At 46.8% G+C, this 20,743-nt stretch overlaps 3 protein-coding genes and 1 long non-coding RNA gene across 4 annotated transcripts; 3 read left to right on the forward strand and 1 right to left on the reverse strand.

Moving 5' to 3' along the window:
* Window positions 1-4,628: 4,628 nt before the first annotated feature.
* LOC9267541 (peroxisomal membrane protein 11-2) lies at window positions 4,629-5,760 on the forward strand. The gene has a single exon (NM_001424237.1). The coding sequence runs from the start codon at window positions 4,658-4,660 to the stop codon at window positions 5,420-5,422; it is 765 nt and encodes a 254-aa protein (NP_001411166.1). The 5' UTR covers window positions 4,629-4,657; the 3' UTR covers window positions 5,423-5,760.
* Window positions 5,761-6,540: 780 nt separating this feature from the next.
* LOC4332579 (peroxisomal membrane protein 11-3-like) lies at window positions 6,541-7,727 on the forward strand. Its single transcript, NM_001417597.1, has one exon. It carries the CDS (start codon window positions 6,632-6,634, stop codon window positions 7,358-7,360), a length of 729 nt encoding a protein of 242 aa, NP_001404526.1. The 5' UTR covers window positions 6,541-6,631; the 3' UTR covers window positions 7,361-7,727.
* Window positions 7,728-9,043: 1,316 nt separating this feature from the next.
* Window positions 9,044-9,809, reverse strand: LOC136355523 (uncharacterized). Its single transcript, XR_010739792.1, has 2 exons — window positions 9,519-9,809; window positions 9,044-9,440 (listed from the first exon to the last, which is right to left on the reverse strand). It is a non-coding gene; the product is annotated as an uncharacterized lncRNA (long non-coding RNA).
* Window positions 9,810-10,325: 516 nt separating this feature from the next.
* Window positions 10,326-14,450, forward strand: LOC4332581 (uncharacterized). The gene is made up of 4 exons (XM_026024331.2): window positions 10,326-10,464; window positions 10,559-12,015; window positions 12,846-13,843; window positions 14,011-14,450. Exons 2-3 carry the CDS (start codon window positions 10,561-10,563, stop codon window positions 13,788-13,790), a joined length of 2,400 nt encoding a protein of 799 aa, XP_025880116.1. The 5' UTR covers window positions 10,326-10,464; window positions 10,559-10,560; the 3' UTR covers window positions 13,791-13,843; window positions 14,011-14,450.
* The last annotated feature ends 6,293 nt before the right edge of the window (window positions 14,451-20,743 follow it).

The following is a 20,743-nucleotide window of genomic DNA, read 5'->3' on the forward strand; positions in this document are numbered from 1 at the left end:
AGTACTACCCATTAAGAGTAAGTCTTCTATCTGACAGCAACAAATACTCTGCACTCTACTACTCTAGGACTGTTTTGATTGCCAAATTAAATTGACCCTGGATTATCCAGAAGCTAACACATTACTTAGCTTAATAATAATTCCACGGGTACGAGACACGTCTCTTGCACTAAACTGAAGAAAAGCTCAGTAGTGCTGAGCGTTGTGTAGCACAAAGTAAGCAGCAACAACCACCGGCCTTACAGCTAAAGCGAGGAATTCCCTTAGCTCCAAATCCACCGTTCTAACGCCAAAGCCTTTTTATTCAGTGTCGATGGATCAAAGCTTGACGAGGAAGAGATCTCGCTCCAGAAAGAAAATTATTGGTAAGGTTGTTGTTAGGTCGTAGAGGTGATCGGTAGTTCCCTGTGATCATGGCATGATCCATCTTGAATCCTTGCTTGCCATCAACAACAGCTACTCTACCTGTTATGTGTTACTTACATCTGCAGCTAGCTTCATCTGGCAAAGAGAGATACGAGCACAAAAGGAACAAGCTATATGTGCAACCTAAGAACGACTAAGAACGATCTGCTTACATCTGCAGACTGCAGCTAGCTTCATCTGGTACAGATATGGCAGAAAAGGAACCAGCATAAGAACAATCTGCTTTATGCCTGACAACACGGTATTCTGAGCTCTGATGAAATGTGGGTTCAGAATCTTCAGCTATATCTGTCTACAACCTATGGCAAGCCAGGTCAAAATGGAAAATGCTGGTTCTTCTTCCATGGGTAACACAAGAAACAGAGAGGATCAATGCCTCACTGGAAGCGTCCAAAGCCTAGTCCACTTTAAGCAGCTACTTGCAATGCAGTGTCGGGCAGAGGGAAAATCATGGGGGGAAAAGCGTCTGCCCCGGCGGCCATGAAAATGGCCTGCCTGCCTGTACTCAAGTTAAACGCAATCATCGTCCTTGCTTTCACTGGATTGAATAATGGTCCATGCTTACTTAGCAACAGTCCAGATTAGAAATTTTCTACTGAATCATGCACTCGCTAACCACTTTAGGAATCCTGCCATTTTGTGATTGCTCTCGTCTTTTCCCCGTACGCCAACTTGGAGAGCAAATAGGAACAAAACATATGGTCCTGCGCCTATCGGTGCGTTCTTCTCTTCAGCCCAAGCCTACAAAACTGAAGTACATTTCAGTGACAGTTTCTCAATTTCTGCCCCAATTTTGTTTCGTTTTGGGTGATTAATTTGCAGGGAATTTTAACTGCTATGAAGTGGGTAGTTAACAGAACTTACCGACAGTTCCAATTTTCTTCTGAAAAATGGATATAAAAAGTGGAGTAAAATGGAAAGGGAAAAGAAGATGGTCCAAAGGTGGCTCCTTTTCGCTGGGTGTGGAGCTGGCTGGCTCTGAGATGCACATGACATAGGGCTCAAGCAACACTCAAAAGAAACATATGCCAATATCCTTCCATTGCCTTTTCCCCCTCTACCCTGATGAGCAAGGACTGTACAACTCTCTCTGCCCGGTCTGCTTGAGCCATTGGAAACATCTCTGTGCAGCAATCAAGATGGCCAGGTAGGCCTTGAAGAGCTTTGGGGTGCATCATTGTCTCAGCACCGTAAAGGAGAGGAGGAGGGCGATTGGTGGCAGGCAGCTTGGCAATGCGATTATCCAAATGCACACATAGCCTCTTGACAACTCATTTCACGGCGAAAGCTGCCTCCAAAGACTCAACGATGTGTTGGCACCGAGAAAGATGTTACGACTACTAATTTAGGGAAATTGCAGCGGCTAAGTAGGAGTTGCACTTACGTGTCATGTTCTTTTTTTTCCCCTGAACATACAACATGAAACTATCAAAATGCCTATGCACTGCCGACACTGCGATCCTGCCTGTACATTTGAAGCTTTGCTCATCGTGGAGAGCTATGTTGGAATTTGGATCCCTTGCGTATTCTGCTGGGGGAATCATGGCCTGTGCTTGCATGTGATGTTTTCAGAGACTAAAATCTACTAGCTCGGTTCGTATATTCAGAAAGCTCAAATGATTGACTGCTAAAGTTTCTCCTTTCCAATTTATTTTAGAGATTTTTTTTCTAAATTTTTCAATTCTTGTATGAACATTTCAAGATAAACTATTGATCATGCAGCAATGTTGTAATATTAACTTCGAGACCCGAGAGCATCTTTCATTAGATAAGATAAGCAACCAAAGGAAATCATTGCGGGAGCAGCTTGCTGAGTATATGTATCTCAAAAGGCAGGGGAAACGAAATGAAAATGCAATGGAAAGTGTTCTTGGATGTATAGATTACTTCACTGATTGGCACGGGTTATGATCAAACAGCGCTACGATAAGCTAATGCAAAATTAAACATGACCAGGCTACCTAATCTAAGGGGATCTTAATGTAAGAATCAGTGGGCGATGCCATCATTGCACAGGATTGAGAGAATGGCTTCCAGCTCACTCGGGGTTTCCAATCAGTAAGTATATGGCCATGATTTCTCGGGGTCTCGTTCTCGCCGGGTCGTCTCGATATGATAGTCTGCTTCCTTGCAATATGATTTCTAGAGAATCACGCGTGCTAATCCAAATGGTTTTATCGTGGCAAAATTCTACTCACGCATAACCGGAGAGATAAATTCTACTCACGCAGTGGCCCAATTCACGGCCTTCTCAGGACCGAGAGAACTTGGCCCAGATAGCAATACTGGGAGGAAAAAGTACAACGAAGGTCCCTCAACTTGTCATCCAGTCACAAAATCGTCCCCCAACCAAGAACAAATATCCGGCGTCTCTTAACTAATCAAAATAGGTTAAAATAGGTACTTCGATGATTTTAACCCGGTTTTATCCTATGTAACAGCTGAGTCAGCATCCATATGTCAGGATGCCGCATCAGCGCACACTCTCTCTTTCCCCTCGTCTCCCTTCCTCTCTCCTTTTTCCCCTGGGCGTTGTGGATGGCGACAGCTTCATCGACGCAGCGGGGAGGAGGTCAGGAGGCCTGTCGTGGCCGGCGGCTGGCGAGGGACGACTGCGGCGGTCGTCTGCCTTCCCTCCTCCTCCTCCGCGTGCCGTGCGGCGCCATTGCCGTGGTCGAGAGAGCGGAGCGGGGGCGGTGACGGCGGGCCGAGCCGTCGGGCTGGACAAGGCTGTAGAGCTCACCGATGCGGTCTTCCTTACCTCCTCTTCCTCCTCCAGCTGCGCCGGCGCCGCCGCGGATGCCGCCGCTACTCCGCTCCGCTCCACCGCCCGAGTGCTCGCCTGCCGCCGCCGCTCTGCTCCGCCGCCTGCCCGCCCGCCCACTGTAGCGCTCGCCCGCTGCGCGCTCGCGGCCGCTCACTAGCCTGCCGCTGCCGCTCTGGTTCTCCAACTCTGCATACATATACCTCTCTGTCTCCTTCATCTAGATGCTCAAGGCATTCATGCCCGTCGCCGTCTACTCCCTCATCGTCTCCTTCCACACCGACTCCTTCCGCCGCGCCTCCATGCTCAACATGCTCGGCATCTCCGCGGGCGTCGCCGTCGCCGTCGCCGCCTACGGCGAGGCGCGGTTCGACGCGTTCGGCGTCATGCTACAGCTCACCGCCGTCGCCGCCGAGGCCACGTGGCTCGTGCTCATCCAGATACTGGTCACCTCCAATGGCAAGTCGCTGAACCCCCATCACCTCGCTCTACTATATCGCGCCGTGCTGTCTCGTGTTCTAGACGCTGCCATGGTACTTCGTCGAGCTGCGGATGCCGCCGCCGCTCCGCTCCACTCCACTGCCCGCTCGCTCGCCGCCGCTCTGCTCCACTGGTCGCGCGCTCGCCCGCTGCCGCTCCACTCCCCTCCATCGGCTGCCGCGTGCTCACCCGCCTCCTCGGGTCGTCTTCATCGACCTCCTGCTGCTCACCGTCTCGGCGCAGGCGAAGGCGGCGCCGCCGTGGCTGGCCGCGAACGACGTCGTCACCGCTGTCACCGCCGCCGGCCGCCGGCTGCCGACACCCTCCTCTCTCGTCGGCCTCCTCCCCACACTGACTAGCCTGCGCAAAGAGATGAGAGAGAGGAGGAAGGGAGAGAAGAAGAGGAAGAGCAAGGGGTGTGACATGGAAACCCTGACATGTAGGGCTCATATGGTCGCACGCTGACTCAATCGTCGCGTCATGGGTCCCACGCTGACTCAACCGTCAGATGGTTTTATAAGTTAAGAGATATTCTATATCTGGTATTATGGTTGAGGACGATTACGTAACTCAATTACAAGTTGAGGATCTTCGGTGTACTTTTTTTCATACTGGGAGGAGGCATGTGGGATTGTGGGCCATCCACATGGTTGCGAGTTGCGACCCACAGCAATGGCAGCAGTCTGACACCATTGTCGGTGGTCGAGGTGGCATTACCGACAGAGCAGAACAGAAGATGAGAAAGAGGGGAAAACGAACAAAGATAGCGATACATCAACTCAGGGTTAGTACATTGTCAAGTCTAAGCTTTGTGTCGTACAAAAACACAAAACGCTCACGAACTCCGCGGCACACAGGCTGCGACGAGACGACGACTCAAAGTGATCGCCGGGTTTCCCAGCGAAACGCCCATTCCTCTACCACGCTATAGCCAGCGTCGCACACGGAAACAACCGCACATAACACATTCGCGCGCGCGCCAGCGCCATGGTCACCGCCGCAGGCTCCCCCTCCTCCTCCTCAGCCCGCAAGCCAGCCTCCCGCCCGCGGCTGCCATGCCGCGACATCCTCGTCCACATCGAGGCCTACCTCTCCCGCCGCGACGGCGTCGACAACCTCCTCAAGGTCTCCCTCTACGCCGCCCGCCTCGCCCTCGCCCTCGCCGCCGGGCAGCCGCCGCTGCCCCACGCCGCCACCGCCCGCCTCAGGTCCTTCGAGTCCAGCGTCGGCCTCAGCCGCAAGGCCTTCCGCCTCGGCAAGTTCGTCCAGTCCATCAACGCCCTCCGCGCCGCCGCCTACCACCCCCACCCCCACGTGCACCCGCTCCTCGTCCTCCTCGCGTACGGCGGCCAGGGCGTCTACAACTTCCTCGAGCAGTTCGCGTGGCTGGCCAAGGCCGGCCTCCTGCCCGCGCGCCTCCTCCCCCGCCGCCTCCATCGCATCGGCGTCTGGGCGCAGCTGCTGGCGCACGTCGGCTCCATCGCGATCAAGCTGGAGGAGGTGGCAGAGCTGGAGTGTGGCGTCGAGGCGCGGCTCGAGGAAGGTTGCGGAGAGGAGAGCGAGGTGGTGAGAACGCTGAGCCGGAAGCTGCTGCTCAAGCTGATGTCCCTTGTGCAGGACATGGTGGATTCCGCGATGACGGTAGGGGACGTGACCGGCCGGAAGGGTTTGCTCGGCAGCTCGACGCTAATGGCGTCCGCCGGCTTGCTGTCCGCGCTGATCAGCGTTCACAAGAACTGGAATTCGTGCTGAACTGAAAGCCCACCAAAGGTACATGTTATAAAACATGATGTAATTGAACAATAATTAAATCTTAAAGTGGTGAGAGTTTGAATTAGTAAATCAAATTACTCCTGGACTCTGGATGTCGGGGTATAAATTAATCAAAAGGTGGTGCTGGTGCATTTGAGCGGATACAAAAACTGGGCTTTCTCCGCCATGGTGATCATTCAATTTTTTGCTCATGCTTCTCCTTATTAACAAGTGTATATCAACAAAGCCGATTAATATGTTTCCTCATAATTTTTTATTTCTTTCTGGAACTATAGCCTGTATAAACTTTTTTAAGATATATAAACTGTTTACACTGTAAGGCTGCTGTAATACTAACTTCAAAAGCATCTTTCGTTAGATAAGCAACCAAAAGTAAATAATCGTGGAGCTGCTTACCAAGTATATAGGAGTATGTCTCAAAAATTAAAGCAGAGGGAAAATGAAAATGCAACGGAAAGTGTTCTTAGATGTACTAGTATCCCCTGATTTTTTAGATTACTTCATTAATTGGCACGGCTTGTGATCAAACAATGTATGCTATCCCAAGCTAATGCGAAATTAAACACGATCATGCTACTAATCCAAGGAGATATTAACGCAGTAAGAATCAATGGGCGATGCCATCATGCATTCTTCAAAGAAAAGAGTGGCCTCCACATCCTCTGAAGTCTGAATTCCGAAGCCAGGCTTTCCGGTCAGTGCCAGTATAAATAAACATGATTTATCGATATGATAGGCTACTTAATTTCATGTGATATTTACTATGCATCCAAAATCACAAATGGTAGGTGCGTTGTGAGCGTCTATATTTGTACTGTGTTTCTAGAAAAAATCACAGATGATTTTGTTGTGACAGAATTCTATGTATACATAACAAGAAAATCCCAACAAAGTGGGTCAGGAAACACTGGGCTTAAAAGCAAAGGTCCAGAAAGATGATAAAGCGGCCCAAGAAGGTCCAATGTAAGAGTTTAAGGCCCATTTGCTAGGCTGACGCATGGGACCCATATTGCGGTTCGGCCCAATGACACGTCACCCTTCGTCAAGTCCAAGTTCCAAACCCGTACGAAACGCCCACTCCCCTACCACGACCAGCCCGCACCGCACACGCAACCACCGCCCAACTCGCGCGCACCCAACGACGGCGCCGCCGCTCCGCCTCTCTCTTCCACGCAGCAACCGGCCGCCATGGCCGCCGCCGCCGCCGCCGCGGGCTCCTCCGATTCCCGCAAGCCAGCCGCTCACCCGCCGCCCCGCGACTTCCTCGTCCACGTCGAGGCCTACCTCTCCCGCCGCGACGGCGTCGACAAGCTCCTCAAGATCTCCCGCTACGCCGCCCGCCTCGCCCTCGCCGCGGGCCCGCTGCCCCCCGCCGCCTCCGCCCGCCTCAAGTCGTTCGAGTCCAGCGTCGGCCTCAGCCGCAAGGCCTTCCGCCTCGGCAAGTTCGTCCAGAACGTCAACGCCCTCCGCGCCCATCCCCATCCGCCCCCGGCCGTCGCGCTCCTCGCCTACGGCGGGGAGGGCGTCTACTACTTCCTCGAACAGTTCGTGTGGCTGGCCAAGGCCGGCCTCCTGCCCGCGCACCTCCTCCCACGCCTCCAGCGACTCAGCGCCTGGGCCGAGCTGCTGGGATACGTTGGTTCCATCACGATTAAGCTGGAAGAGATCGGCAAACTGGAGTCTTCCGTCAAGATGCGGCTGAAGGAAGGTTGCAGGGAGGAGAGCGATGTGGTGAGGACGCTACGGGTGAAGCTGCTGCTCAAGCGGATGTCCGTTGTGCAGGACGTTGCGGACGCCGTGATGGCGCTAGGGGACGTGACCGACGGGAAGGGTTTGCTCGGCAGCTCGACGCTCATGGCGTCCGCCGGCTTACTGTCCGCGTTGATCAGCGCTCACAAGAATTGGAATTCGTGCTGAAGCCCAAAGGTATATATATATGTTGTAAAACACGATGAGATGAAATAATAAAGCTCAAACTGGAGCAAAATTAAAACAATAAACAAAAGTTGTCCCTGGATTATGGATGTTGGGGGGTATAAATCAAAAGCGTGGCTTTATCACCATGGTTGTTATTCAATGTTTTATTTGTGCTTCTCCTTAAAAAGGGTAATGGTTCTCATCAAAACCGAAAACCGATTAATATGTTTCCATATACCTTTCTCCTTTATGTAATAAAGAGTTTGTGTTCTTTCAACTATAGGTTTAGGTTTATGTAAAAGGTACAATTTGTAGTTAGAATTAAAAAAGAGAAAAGCTAAAGACACTCTGGCGGTGACTTCTTCTCAATGTCTTGTATACATAGCCATGCCAATGAAAATTACTTTGCACTTTGCAGCACTATATTTTCGTATATCAATTTAGTGATTGGTCAGCAACTCACTATAATATGGCCTGCATGCACAATGTACATGTTAGTAGAAAGATACTTCAAAATATTGGATATTTAAATCGTCACCGTTTTATCCTTTTTTCTCCTCTCTGTTCATATCAAAGAGACCAAGGAAAACTTGCCGAGTTGAACAGCATAAACAAAAACTATGAACAGCATGATTAAAGCCTGATACACCATGGAACTGAACTCTGTAGCATAATTATGTGAAGTGGATGAATACAAGCTGAAACCATGAATGAACTTGACAATAAGATGAAATCCAAGCCTGATTATAGTTCAATACAGTTCTAGTATCCAGTCCCTCAGTCTGTGATTCTTTGTTTTGCAGAATCATAAATCAATAGTACATGGAATTGTTAACTTGATCTAGAAACTTTGCCTAACATGGATTTGATACATTTGCTATTATGCTTGATTGCTACCTACTACTAAATTAGTTTAACTCAACATGCAACTATGCATAGTTGGTAACCACCTGCATCTTTTACTAGTATAAAACGTACCAAACTATCTAATTGGCATGTATTCATAGATTCCCTGAGTTACATAGTGAACACATCAGGATTGGTGAGAGTGTTGCAACTCTTATGTGGAATATACTATAATAAGGGCACCGATTGTCTGGTATTGTGTTGTGCTTGTACTTGCTGTTTTTTTTTTCCAGTATGTAGTCCACAACAATTTGAATGAGCCATTTCGGATTTTCCTTTTTATGAAAACCTTCTTTGTTTAGTTCATTACTTCCAAATTCTACCAAGAGTTGCCCTGCAGAGCTTACAGGCGGTCAGGTAGTTGCTTCTTATGTTCCTTCCAACAGTATTGGCCCCCTGGTGTATAAAGTTCTACTGTACTTTCTGTGAGCACTGAAGATCACTTAAAATTCACTCTTCTATTGAACCGGTGATGATGGAGGGCTCCGGCACTCTACTGAGGTAAGCAGTTGAAATCTCCAGAGGGCAGAGATCACTGGTCTGCACTAACATATTTGTGTCTGTTAAGCACCATTGACACTCAAATGTCTGAGCAATCGTTAAGCATCTTAGATTGGTATTTCAGCCACGTTTTGGATTAAGAGGCTGCATATGAAGAATTGATTGTCGAGCTAAGAAAATTGCATATATGGCAACACAACTCTGGTTACTTTGATTGTAGTAATGTCAGTTTAATTACTCGCTGTTCTGGCATTCAGCAACGGCTGACAGGCTGAGTAGGTGCTGTAATTTAAATTCATTTAATCATTTCTTCAATTGCTCAAAGAAAAGAGAAGAAGCCACAATATAGCTATTAATATTAGGATTGAAACAGCAGGATGGTATTATTAACCTATTAGCAGTTGACATAAAAATGTATCCTATGATTCGATGCAGCAAGTTACTTCTATTTCTGTCGAATTTGATTTGTTCAATGCCTGCTGAAAAAACTCGATTTCTAATGCCTGCTTATAATTTGACTGGTAGGAAAGAAATTATTCTGGGTCGTGATGAATTGCCTTTTGGGCGCTGTTTGACAGTTTGAGACGGCATGATTTTGGCAAATCATAGCTGCTGTGATTCCCCTTGGTGTGCCCCTTCACTGAAATCACGAAATGCCATAGTTGTCTCTAACCTAGATGGAAGAAACTCTCATTAATCTTTTGCACCCAGACCACGACATGAAAACAGATTTCTGTTTTAATAGCAATACCTGCCAAGGCGACCAATCATCTGATTCCTACTAGTGCTGCAGCCTGCAGGCTCGAGTCCTGCCCTGTCCATGGAGCAGGTAAAGCTACTGCAACTCTGCGAGTACTCGGGTCGGGCACAAGGCGATGCCGTCAGATTCCAGCAAGGGAAGGGAGAAAAAACGAGGGCCGGCCGATGCGCTCCGAAACGAAGCAATCCGCGCGTCTCCTTTTCCGGCTCCCCGACGAGTCACGTACACGTCAGTCTCCACCACCACCGGCACGGCACGGCACGACACTGCCCCCCACCGCTGGCGCACCCAGCGCGCGCGCGGGCACACGGCCGAAACCCACCAAAAAACCGATGGAAAAACACGCCCCGCCCGAAACACCAATCATCCGCACAGCTGCACAGGCATAGCAGCACGTGAGAAAACCGGGCTGCAGCGTGTGTACGTTCGCCATCGATACCGCGGCGAGCGGGGCGGGGGCGACTAGTCCAACTCCAGCAACGGGCCAACCAACCACTAGTAGCTAGGGAGCCGGAGCCAGGAGGAAGCCACCAGCCCGGCCAAGCCAGCCAGCCACCCCTACCAACGCGTCCCGTGCGAGGAGAGAGAGGTTGCAAGCGAGGATAAAGCGCCCGCACCTCGCCGTACTCCGATCCGATGCTTCCCCCCTCCGTCCCCTCGTAGCCTCCGCGTTCCCCCGTCCCCGTCCCGGCGCGCGCACGCTCGCCCCCCTTTCCGTTTTCGAGCCGAGCTCCTCGCCGCCGCCTTCTCTGACCTGCGCGTGGTCGTATATATTAAACCGATTCAAACCCACGGGGTAACCACTAGGCGCTGGAAAGGGAAACCACCAGATAAGCTCTGGAGCTGGTATTGGATTAGTGGGTGGTGGTGGTGGTGGTGGTGCGAGGCCGTCGCTGGGCGGTGCTGGTTTTCTCGCGCGGCTGGTGCGATCGGAGAGGTGGGTGTGTGCTTGTTTCGGCGTGTGATTTGGGCGGAGGGATCCGGCGATCTGGTTCTGATTCGTTGTTTTTTTTCTTCCTCTTGGTGTGTAGGGATGGGGAAGGGAGGGGAAGGGGCGGTTCCCGTGGGGGAGAGCGGCGGGCGGCGGCGGAGGAGGCCGGGCGAGGACGGAGGCGACGACGACGACGAGGAGTATGTGGTGGAGGAGGATGAGGAGGAAGAGTGCGACGAGGATCTGTCTGCCTCGAGCGCCGGCGAGGGAGGAGAGGGCACAGACGAGGAATACGAAGAGGGTGATGAGGACGAAGAGGAGGATGAGACCCCGCGGCCGAGGCAGCCTGTCAAGAGCCGCGAGAATGGGCGGAAGGGGAAGGCAGACCCACCCGTTGCGCGATCTCGTCGACGTAAGTACGAGGATGACGATGACTACTCGGAAGAAGAAGACGATCGGGTCGACGAGTACGGCGAGGATCTTGAGGAGGAGGAAGAGGATCTTGAGGAGGAGGAAGAGGAGGACGATGAGGCGCCACGATCCAAGCGCATGAAGAAACGTGGTGGCCGCAACGTGGAGGGGAAGCTTCCTCTGGAGCGATCAAATCGCCGGAGGTATGAGGAGGACATGGACTTTGACCCTGACATGGATGAGGAGGAAGAGGAGGAGGATGTTGATTTCGATCCTGAAGTGGAGGACGAGGAGGAAGAAGATTTTGAGGATGAGGAAGATGATGAATTGGAAGCGACTAAGGTGAGGGTTAAGAATATGGGGCGGCGAAAGTCTACTTTGAATCAGCGACGAGGGAAGATGAAGAGCAGCTCTAAGGTGGCCAGTCGGAAGGTGGGTTCAGTCAAGGCAAGGAACGCTGCGTCTATAAGACGGAGGCAGAAAAAACGTTCAATGCTTGATCGTTATGAGGATGACGACTTCATTGTGGAGGACGAGGTTATGGCTGATTGGCAACCAAGGAAAAAGGCTAGAATTAGGAAGCAGATGGAGGTTGATCCTCCGACACCAGTTTTTGAGGCTGAGATATGGCCTACTATTGATTCAGACACGACAGACTTCGAATTTGTAACATCCGATGAGGAAGCAGCCATTGCTGAGCCTACTAGGGTTATTAAGAAGGGGAGGAAGAAAAGGGTATTTGTGTCAGATTCATCCTCAGATTCTGAATTCGTTGTATCAGATAAGGAATTGGGGAATTTGAAGGAGTCTGAGCCTCCAGAGTCTCTGAAAGTGCTGCCTTCATCACCCAGGAAGATTTCTGTTACAGGTAATGGGGAGCACAAGGGGAAGGAGAAAAAGGAACCACAGGAGGCTGGAAGGGCAACGTGCGGGATTTGCCTTTCTGAAGAACAGAGAGTGACTGTGCAGGGTGTGCTGGATTGCTGTTCACACTATTTTTGCTTTGCATGCATCATGCAATGGTCTAAGGTTGAGTCAAGGTGTCCGTTGTGTAAACGGCGGTTCACAACAATCACAAAGTCGTCAAAGGAGGATACTGGTTTGGAACTGACAAATTCTGTAATTAGGGTTGAAGAACGTGATCAGGTAACCTTTCCTTGCTGCGGTTGTCATATAATATCAAATCCGACAGCTAAATTTGTTAACTTCATTTCTGATTTATATGGGCAGTCTATTCAAAATAATATTCATGAATATGTTTACTGTCATTCTGCTGTACACGTTTCATTTATTCTTATAAATACTCTTATCCTTTCATTATTTTTATGTGACTTCTCACTGTTACTGCGTTTGTTCATTTCCATGTTAGAACTAGTTGCCTTAGGGGACAAATGTTATTTGGAGAACTAATTTTCGGAACTATTTTTCATTTACCATTTACAAATCATAGGCAATGTTATTTTTTGCATTAGCTTTCCTGGTACTTCAGCTATATACAGTTTGCAAAGCCTTCCCCGTCTTAATGGTCTTTGCAGAGAAAAGTTATTCTTGCTAATCTGGTGGAGATTTTCCATCATCATACTATGCTGTCAATATAAAGACAAATCTTTATTGCTCTTACGATCAAGTATAGAAAGCTATTTGATGGATGAGATGGCATAGGATATCTGAGGTCCAACTTGTGGCCAGATGATGGGGAGGCTCTTGACAACGCCTTCTTTTGTTCCAAAAATGGAGGGAAAGGGCAAACTTCATGTTTGGTTTATTTTTGTTTGTTGATTTCTAAAATGCCAGAGATCTAGTGTTTTATATAAGAGTTTGTTATGTACAGTGCAATAATATTATAATCTTGGAACATCTGAACATGTAACATCCTGCACAGTTGGCGTTGTTGGAGTGTTCAATGTAAACCACATTAATTCCCTGGTTTGATTATGTTCTTGGACATCATATGCTGTCTCTTGATTTTTGCACAGGTTTATCAGCCTACGGAAGAGGAAATAAGACGTTGGCTAGATCCATACGAGAATGTTGTGTGCATAGAGTGCAATCAAGGTGGTGATGACAGTCTCATGTTACTATGCGATATTTGTGACTCCTCAGCACATACTTACTGTGTTGGTTTGGGAAGAGAAGTACCTGAAGGAAATTGGTACTGTGGAGGTTGTAGACTCGATGGCGAAGCACATTCATACCATAATCATGTGAATGGCAATTCTGGGATGTTTGGTGCAATTTCACCAATTGGCACTTTTGAAAGGCAGGGGATTGATCTAAATGTATCTCCAAGAGAGATTCCTAGGGGAAATCATTCTGTTGAGTCTCAAGCTTCTACTGCAGGAGCATCAACTCCATCTGGAAGGCAGACAAACGCAACGAATTTTAGAAGACGTCAAATGCATGACTGGATACGCAGTTTGCTTTCTAGACCAAGGACAACACTTGGGCCAGTTATGCATCATAATGGTGTGCATCAGAGTGGTTTTGTACCAAGCACTGAACCAGACCACATGAACTTTTGCGCACCATTAGAATCTGACACTTTACACAACACTGGGTCTGTACCACAAAGTGAACCAAGCCAGAACTTCCATGTTATGTCAGAAGCCAACACTTCAGAGACTTCCTTTGGAAGGCATGCAGCTCTTTCTGAAAGACGTCAAATTTATGAACGTTTTTTCATGTTGCTATCTAGACCAAGCCCGACTATTAGACCGGACTTGTGCCATAATGCCTCAGAGCATGGTAGTTCTGTACCAAGAGTTGAACCAAACCACATGAACTTTCATGCTCCGCCAGTAGCCAACAGTCCACAAACTCTGCTTGATGGCATTCCAAACCGCAGCAATGGTTTTTCTTTTACTCAGGCTCACAGTAATTTTGTAGATGGAAACAACTTCCAAGGAACTGAAGGTGTCTAGAGCAACAGCAACTTGTCAAGCAAATATGTATGCAGAGTACAAGTACTTGCTAGGTAAATTGCTAGTTAAGTCATTTCTTTATACTTCACTATACAAAAAGAATGGTGAATTTTGCTACGCATGCCAATGTAGCGAAGTGAAAGTATAGTTCACACTGTTTAGGAATTTACTTTATTTTTCTGGTGTTTCATAGGCTCTAACATGTCCTTGCTTGTTTCAGAAGAAACCCACAAACATATTCAGGGGAGTAAAATGTGCCCATCGATGAGAGGCTTATGGAAATCGAGACAAGGGGACGCTGGTTGTCATCCCTTCATGTCCTCCTAGCAATTGCTGTCATTCTCCGGGCAATTATTCTTGTTGAAAATAGCTGTTCATCATGCTGCTTATCTGTCAGCAATGTGATCGATGACATAAACGGCATGCTTTTGTAAAGTTTTTCTGTTTTAGACTAGGCATTTATATCTGCTGTTACTGCCATTTGTTCAGTCGTAAAGGCGACCTAAAAGATCACACAACGGCCAAGATAATTTGGATAGCTTAGAATGTATAGATTGTGCCATTGGGGAAATCAGGTTTTAGGAAGGCCATTCATTCTGTTGACACGCTCTTTCGCCCATGAATATTTTTTTTTCTAATTGAATTGCCCTATTTGTCTCATTTGTATGATTTTTTATTGTGATGTGGTATTCGATCATCTCTTAAAGGTGGTGGTTTTATCCTTTGCGGCAGGCTGCTCTTGGCTCATATCTTTTAATTTCGATAGAGTTGGGAAAGAAAATGTTATAATTCTAGATGTAAGCTGCCACCGCATATATAATTATAATGATATTAAGATTCTAATTGCTCACCATCTTTATAATCTATATAAAAAAGTGATGATTATGTTGCCTTAGGCGGCAGCTTCAAAACTCAATATTTTCTTTACCAGATTGACATATTTTACTTCAAGATGTATAACCACATACATTTGACATTGTAACTCCTATGTTCATCTTCGTCCGTCTTTGGCGTAATTCCTGGACTGCTGATGATCAGTCTGTAAAGCAGACTGGTTTGTGGGCTTACTTTGAGGGGATCTTGCTTTGCTGCTTTCAGTTTCTACTTCTGCGTGTTGTTTTTTATGCTACTTGTGCAGCATAGATGTACATACATACGTATACTTCTAGCACCTGCATGTTTTTTTCCCCTTTTTGTGGTCCAAATAATGGGAGCAGCAGCAAGAGGAGATGAAACTGAAACTGGAAGCTGTGGCAACCATCCCAGGCTGCGCGACCAATGGTCCATTGGTCCCCTTCCTCCTCCAAAGCTCAAGCTGGAGGGACTGTCTGGTCCCAACGGCAAGTGCTTCAATTCCAAATAATGCATGGCCTGCATGATGCTTCGCCGATCTGTTGTTGCCCTTTCAATGCTATTCTTGCATTAGGTGTGTTTCTTCAATGCGCGCTATTAAGCCTTGGTTTAAGGTTTTGATTGTTCTCCTGGCCTGTGATGCCTGTCCGCGTTCAATCCCCAAGCTTGAACAATGTCCTGCGCTACAGTGCTGGAGGAGTAGCTCATGGTGAAACGGCGAGTCCGGGGGTCAAACCTACTCTACACATGTGCAACCCTGAAACCCGGCGTGGTCTACGTGTGCTACAGCGCCTGCCTTTTGTCCTGGATGGATAGCAGCATCTTGCTGAGGCTGAGCTGTGGACTGTGGTAGTAGTACGCTGGTATGACCCGTCATGTAGCAGTACACTAGTACTGTAGCAGTAGTCGTTTTCCTGTGAAAGTTTCACACAGGATGGGCAACTGTTTCCATGCCTCGAGTTGATTCTTGGTGATTGGCACTTTGGCAGTGCGGCCCGCTATTTTTCTCAGTTCTGGCAGTTAAGTTTGACCGAGAATTCGTCAAAGTATTTTTCCGATCTTGTCTGAAATTTATGCGATTGCTGTGTTCTAAATACATGCTTAACTGCCAGAAGGTAGAAGAAGAGAACGGAGAAGAAGGCATCTTCCGATCTCGTCAAAGAAGGTAGAAGAAGAGAACGGGAATAGGGCATAACAGAGCGGAGAGCACACATGCAAACAACGTGTGATGAATTCTAGGAATACAAACTGGCCAAGCCAGATCACCGGCACAAGGTTTGCACATGGGACAGGAGGAAGATGCCTCTGTCCTTGATCGGCAGCGCCATTAAATCAACTCCTAATTGAGCTTACCGATGACTCCAGTCAGTGGATTACGACTAACTAATGATCGCCGATTATGCCCCAGTCAGAGTGAGAACCCGCGGAACTTGCATTTGTTCTGGCGGTATCTGCTTATCAATTATCATCAATCAACTTATGATGAACATGTGGAGGTGTAGTTGCACTACGCAACTTGCCATGCTCCTCTCTTCATTTTGCAGTTGATTTAAACTCTAACCCACCTTAATAAAAGCTGTTTTTGGCTCAAGTTGAAAAAAAAAACAAGATCAGCCATGACATTCAGGTATTACTGCGAAAAAGGAGGGCTTGAAATTTGGTCGATTAGCCGCTCAACTGAACAGTAGTAGCTTCTTTAAAAGAAAAACTGAATAGTTGCCAGCTGTACGTCATTCGTCACTGTATGCCAGACATACGCAAAGCTACAGAATTGGTCAAAGACAAGGCCCATCTAGAAGAGCGAAAAGAATAGGGAAAAAATACTTTTATATATTGCCCAAGAAAATGCCATACATCTGAAAACACGATGATTCCTTCACAAATATGCCGAGAAAAGTATTCCTGGACCAATATGACCGCATCGCTGCAGCTTGCAATGCAGGACAATGTTAATTGTGGCGTGCAAAAGCAAGTGATGCAGGACGGGCGGCGCTAATTGACGTAGAATGGTTGTTTGATGTACTTAAATTGATACTAGTACTAGCATCTAATGCAGTCATTAGCCTTAAAAGATGCAGTTTTCAGTTGATTGATTGCTTGATAGAGGCTAGGCGACGGCGATTGTTTCCAGCACTAATCACACATTCACACCCTCGCTCTTCGCCGTAAAGCAAATCACATCCTCCGCAAAAGGGTAAGAAAAGAAAAGGTGAAACAAATAACAAAATCGCAACGATCGACGATGCCATTTTACCCGGTGACCGTGGCGTGCTTTAGACTGGATATTTTGGCTCAATTTGCTCGGTAATAATATACGTAGTAGAAAAGGAATTCCTAGTTGTGCCTCCTATTGCAGCACTCGTGGTACCAATTGTGTAGTTGACCTCTACAAGTCACCCGGCCCGCTGGTGTGAAGAAAATTACTTTTTAGTCCTTCCTACGAAGGAGAGAGAGAGAGAGAGAGAGAGAGAGAGAGAGAGAGACCCACTTGTCTTTTACAAGTCCGGCTAGCTTTATAAACCTTTGATACGTATTTGAATAAAAGGTATTTTAAAAAAATATGATAACCTCCCTTTATTAGTGGATTATGGATTTAAGGTTACACGGCAAATTATCAATGAAAATCTTATTCCAGAAATCTGGTTGATATATTCATGATAGTTTAATGAGGATGAATGGAGAACTTTGTGCCCCTTTTGTTTTTTTAAATAATGGAATAGAATCCATTTGTTCAAAGAGTTACAACCAATTATTACACCAATTCAAACAAACCAAAAACACATGGCAAAAAAGTCATAAAAATACAGGCCTAAAAGGACAGAAACACACGCTAAGTACTAAAAACAAAAACAAGAAAAGACTACAAAATTATTGAATTCTATTTGTGAATCTCCATCCGAAGTTGGCAAAAAGTTGTATCACATATTTGCAGTTGTGCCCAGGACCAGAGCCAGTGTGTTGCCCTGAAAAGAACCTGCATATAAGATATAGACAGTGATTTATCAAAAACCATATCATCTCTACTCAACCATAGAGCCCAACATATAGCGGAAGCTCCTACCAGAATAAGTTTACTGGTTTTTTTTATCAATCCCCAGAAGCCAATTCTCAAAAATATGAGATATACTATGTGGAATATTTAAACTAGAAGAAAATTAAAATGCTCTCCAAACAAATTTTGCATAATGACATTCCATAAATAAATGTTGGATAGTTTTATTTTTTATACGGAAGCAACATTTCAGACTACCATACCAATTTCTTTTAACCAATTTATCCTTTACTAAGACAACCCCTTTAAACAGGTGCCCCTTTTGTAACTGTCTTAGAGATTGTTTGTATCTTTGTTGGCTTCTTTTAGGCTTTATAAAGAGGAATATTTTATCTACTTTTTCATGTCTAGGATATCACTATTAACAAAGTATTTTTGTTTATAGGAAGGGATATTTATTCAACTTTTTTCCCCTGATATTCATGCAACATGGTGGAGACTGAGTAGTCAACCTCATACCTTTCTAACCTGATCTTTCACCTTTGCTGAAGAGGAAGAATAAATATTCTGACCTTTTCTAGGCTGTGTTCTTCCCCATTTTCTCAACCCACCTCTCTCGTTTTTCACGCGCACGTTTTTCAAACTGTTAAACGGTGTGATTTATGCAAAAACTTTCTATAATAAAGTTGTTTAAAAAATTCATATTAATCCACTTTTCAAAACAAAAATAGTAAATACTTAATTAATCATGCAATAAAACGAACTTTGTTTTGCGTGCAGGGAAGGAGGGGTTCCCAATCCCCTCCTCTGAACACAGCCTTAAGAAGTGTAAGCTGAGTGCTACTGTGAATCATATATACATTTTTAGGTTTTGTGAGATATTTAGAGCATCGAACAAATATGTAGTGTGCAATATATGGTAAAAACACAAATTTGTAGGGCCACATTTATTAGTTTGTGGTAATTAGGACTTATGAGCAGTTTGTCATATAGACAGCGTCATGATAAAAACACCCTTTAAAGGAAATTTGATGATTTATTATTATCATTAAGATGATGGATTTGATGATCTGTCCAACTGGCCCGCACGTTATTGATACAAACGATTCGATATGTTATTGTCATATGATGATAAGCAGCAATCTACAGAGTGATAAATCATCAAATTTGACCCTTTAAAAATGAGATTTTACTTATTCGCTACGATAGTTGAATTATCTTCGTGAAATTGACGTAAAATTAAGGATAAAAAAGATTGTACATACTCCAATTAAACTAAGGCTGAAACTAGTCCCTTTTTTATTTATCTACATGCGTCCTGTCTCTACTCTAGACCGGTCAATACCAAACCTTGGAGATCAGTTGTCATGATAACTCGATTAACCCGTGTATTAAACATTTGGAGGTTGACAATTACAAAAGGATGACAAAAATGATGGTACACTGCAAGACTGGAGTCCACCCGGCAAAGACACATGATGCGAATCCGCGTACAACCTTCCACAAACCGAGCATCGCGTGTGCTACTCCTGATTTTTTTTTACTTTTAAAACATTTTTTATTTTTTATTTTAAAAGTAAACCATTTTAAAACATATTTATAAAATTTGAACCTTGGATGCTAGCTCGTCTAGCATGCTAAAATAATATTGTCATGCCACTTCTAACGAGCGGGACGGTTTAATTCTACCATAACAACCTAGCAGGACAATGCTATCACGCGATTCAAATAGCGTGGGAGTGTACTTTTGCCACTCCAACTCGTTTTGCGTGACCAATAATTCAGATACTAAAAATAAGTCTTACAAAACTTTATTTTTAAAATTTAAAAATAAAAAATTACTACTCCCCTCCAGCCTACTCCCTCAGTAAAAAAACTCAACCTAACAAATAGAACGGATCGAAAAGAAATTATTTAGATTCATGTTATTACGAGGAGTCACATTCTAGTCTAGTTTTTTTTTTCGAATGGAGTAGTCTATATCTAGCAAACAGACGAACAAATAAATCCATTTTTATTTTCGACTCGGAGCATGGTGCTTTTTTTATTTTTGGCTGTGTACACCCTCCAGCCTACTCTCTTCTTTGGCTGTGTACACCCTGTACATACATAGGCCGGGTTTAATATAAAGGAAAAAGTACGAATTACCCCCTGAACAATTGCGACAGTATGAATTACCCCCCAAACCACAAAACCATTCATACCAGACATATAACCCCCCCTCACACTGTTTTGACCGGTTTTGATTTCAACTTGTACACGTGGCGCCAACGTGGCAATCCAGTCAGAAAAAAAGTAACCGTTGGGGCCCACCTGTCATAACCCTTCATCAACCCAATCCCCCCCTCTCTCTCTCTTTCTCGTTGTCTCGCACACGTGCTCGGACGGCTGGCAGCGGAGGAGGGGCACACTCTCAGACGACCGACGGCGGAGGCGAAGCTCGTCCGGAACTCCGTCTGTGGAGGCGGAGATCGCCCGCGTGGTCGGCGGCGGAGGCGGAGCTTGCCTCAGTTGCCTGGGAGTCCGGCGGCGGAGGCAAAGATTGCCCAAGCGGCACTTGTACGAGGAGCACTTGTACGACAGGGACACCGGCAACTGCACCGCCGGCGTCGACTTCCACAAGTGCGGCCACTTCGTCTTCATGGTTTGACTCAACTTCACCAGGATCGGCTGCGCCCGCGCCGAGTGCTTCAACGGCGGCGTCTTCATCACCTGCAACTACTACAAAGACGAGGAGCAGCCGGCTGCCCGTCCTACCTACTCCTAGTTGCATGATATGCTCTTCTTCTTCTCTCTTATCAACACCTTACTTGCTGCCTGCCTGCCTGCCTCATGTACATATAGCTACCCGAACCACCGCCGCCGCCGCCGCCATCTTCTTCGCTCGGACCGCCGTCGCCGCCTTCTCAGCCCGACCACCGTCGCTACACTGGAAAGGAGAGGGAATCGGAAGAGAAGGAGAGGGGAAAGGGATGAGTGGCGGCCGTGGCCCTCCTGTGCAGCTCCATCTCGTGCGTCGCCGTCATGGACGCGGCCACCGACACCGCCCTCCGCTCCCGCCAGGACGCCCTCCGCCTCGAGTGCGACTCCCTCCGCCGCGACGCCGCGC

Source organism: Oryza sativa, chromosome 3, assembly GCF_034140825.1.
Source record: "Oryza sativa Japonica Group chromosome 3, ASM3414082v1".
In the NCBI taxonomy this organism is placed as follows: domain Eukaryota; kingdom Viridiplantae; phylum Streptophyta; class Magnoliopsida; order Poales; family Poaceae; genus Oryza; species Oryza sativa.

Excerpts from the sequence above, each read along its gene's own strand:
- LOC9267541 (NM_001424237.1), top strand. The coding sequence starts at position 4,658 with ATGGTCACCGCCGCAGGCTCCCCCTCCTCCTCCTCAGCCCGCAAGCCA.
- LOC4332579 (NM_001417597.1), top strand. The coding sequence starts at position 6,632 with ATGGCCGCCGCCGCCGCCGCCGCGGGCTCCTCCGATTCCCGCAAGCCA.
- LOC4332581 (XM_026024331.2), top strand. The coding sequence starts at position 10,561 with ATGGGGAAGGGAGGGGAAGGGGCGGTTCCCGTGGGGGAGAGCGGCGGG. Across the intron at positions 12,016-12,845 it reads GGGTTGAAGAACGTGATCAG|GTTTATCAGCCTACGGAAGA; the intron begins GTAACCTTTCCT and ends ATTTTTGCACAG.